At 34.3% G+C, this 2,063-nt stretch overlaps 1 protein-coding gene across 1 annotated transcript; it reads left to right on the forward strand.

Moving 5' to 3' along the window:
* Positions 1–1,509, forward strand: LOC113389282 (gastrula zinc finger protein XlCGF57.1-like). Its single transcript, XM_026626333.1, has 2 exons — positions 1–1,234; positions 1,286–1,509. Exons 1-2 carry the CDS (start codon positions 1–3, stop codon positions 1,507–1,509), a joined length of 1,458 nt encoding a protein of 485 aa, XP_026482118.1.
* Positions 1,510–2,063: the final 554 nt, after the last annotated feature.

Genomic DNA, 2,063 nt, shown 5'->3' on the forward strand with positions numbered 1-2,063 from the left:
ATGTCAGACGAAATAATTATGTCTATGAACAATCAGGCAATTAAAATTGAACCACCAGAATATTCAGTAGAAGAAATTAAATACGAAATTGAGGATGATTTTGATAATGCTGATGCTATTGTTAAATCTGAATCTAAGAATGATGAAACATGTTTAGAAAGATTCATGAATTCCGAAGTGACCAAAGAAGAAGAAGTCAAACAGGAATTAATCGAGCCATCAGCTTATGAATGTGACATTTGTTATCAATCATTTGAAGAATCACATCATTTAAAAGAGCATATGGTCGATCACTTGCCTAGTAATAGAACAGAAACCCCTTTCAAATGTGAAATCTGTAATAAGACTTTCAAACTAACAAAAGGGTTGAAAATACACATGAATACGCATTCTGCAGAACGTTCTTTTTATTGTAAATTTTGCAATGAGTCATTCAAAGAATCGGTTGCTTTGAAAAAACACTATTTGGTTCACAGCGGTGAACGGGCCTATGAATGCAATATATGCAATAAGAAATTTATAGAAACGGGTACTCTGAAACGTCACATGCTGATTCACAGTGAAGTGCGTCCCCATCAATGCAGTATATGCGATAAAAAATTTACAGAATTAGGTAGTCTTAAACGTCACATGCTGATTCACAGTGGAGCACGCCCTCATCAATGCAGTATATGCAATAAGACATTTACACAAATAAGTCATCTGCAAAGTCACATGCTCTTTCACAGTGGTGAGCAACCCCATCAATGCAGTATATGTAATAAGACATTTACACAAATAAGTCATCTGCAAAGTCACATGCTTGATCACAGAGGTGAGCGTACCCATGAATGCAATATATGCAATAAGACATTCACAGAATTAAGTAATCTGAAACGTCACATGCTCATTCACAATGGAGTACGTCGTCATGAATGCACTATATGCAATAAGACATTTACACAAATAAGTCATCTGAAAAGTCACATGCTCTTTCACAGTGGTGAGCGTACCTATGAATGCAGTATATGCGATAAGAAATTCACACACTTAGGTAATCTGAAACGTCACATGCTCATTCACAAAGGAGAACGTCGCCATGAATGCAGTATATGCAATAAGAAGTTTACAGAATCACGTAGTGTGAAACGTCACATGCTGATTCACAATAGAGCACGTCCTCTTGACTGCAACATTTGTAATCAGACATTCACACAATTAGTTGATCTGGAAAGACACATGCTGATTCACAGTGGTGAGCGTAGTCATGAATGCAATATATGCAATAAGAAATTCACACAATTAGGTAATCTGAAAAATCACATGCTCATTCACGATGGAGTACGTCCCTATGAATGCAGTATATGCAATAAGAAGTTTACAGAAAAAGGTAGTCTGAAATGTCACATGCTGATTCACAGTGGAGTACGCCCTCATCAATGCAGTATATGCAATAAGACATTCACAATGTTAGGTAATATGAAAAGACACATGGCACTTCATAGTCGGAAGCTAGATGAAAAGGAATGAAAAATTATCCTATTTGTTAAATGGAATTCAAATATGTGGAACATGAGGGTTATTTAAAAAGTAACTTTCTCAATTTGCTTTTGAGTGCACAACATGGTTTATTATTATATTATCATACATCATTTGAAAGTTCAATTTTTATTCTATTTTTCAACATAATCGCTTTCTCTGTCAATACATTTTTTGATTCTCTTAATCCAGTTTTGGTAGCTCGCCGCGAAGGGTTCACCTTTTTCCAAACTTAAAGAAACGCTTTCAAGCGACTGACAGTGAAGCCCGTTACGTCGAGCTACCAAAACTGGATTAGGATGATCATAAAACAGAGAAAGTAGTTATGTTGAAGAATAGCAAAAAAGTCGCCATACTGTACACTTGAAAATATAATTGGGAATGTTACTTTTTACATAACCCTTGTAAAATGTTCTTGATTGTACTATAATGTATAAATAGTATAGAATATATACAGTACACATTACATAATATGCATTTATTAATAATCAAGACAATTAACTATTACATATGTCATTTTATAATTTTTTTTGTGTTTTAATTTT

Source organism: Ctenocephalides felis, unplaced genomic scaffold (assembly GCF_003426905.1).
Source record: "Ctenocephalides felis isolate EL2017-DRISC unplaced genomic scaffold, ASM342690v1 CF-g0.4_SCAFFOLD_03573, whole genome shotgun sequence".
NCBI classification, from domain to species: domain Eukaryota; kingdom Metazoa; phylum Arthropoda; class Insecta; order Siphonaptera; family Pulicidae; genus Ctenocephalides; species Ctenocephalides felis.

What these genes read in the sequence shown, in the direction of transcription:
- LOC113389282 (XM_026626333.1), top strand. Translation starts at nt 1, where the DNA reads ATGTCAGACGAAATAATTATGTCTATGAACAATCAGGCAATTAAAATT. An exon ending in ACACATGCTGATTCACAGTG is followed by an intron (nt 1,235 to 1,285) that starts GTGAGCGTAGTC and finishes TCACACAATTAG; the next exon opens with GTAATCTGAAAAATCACATG.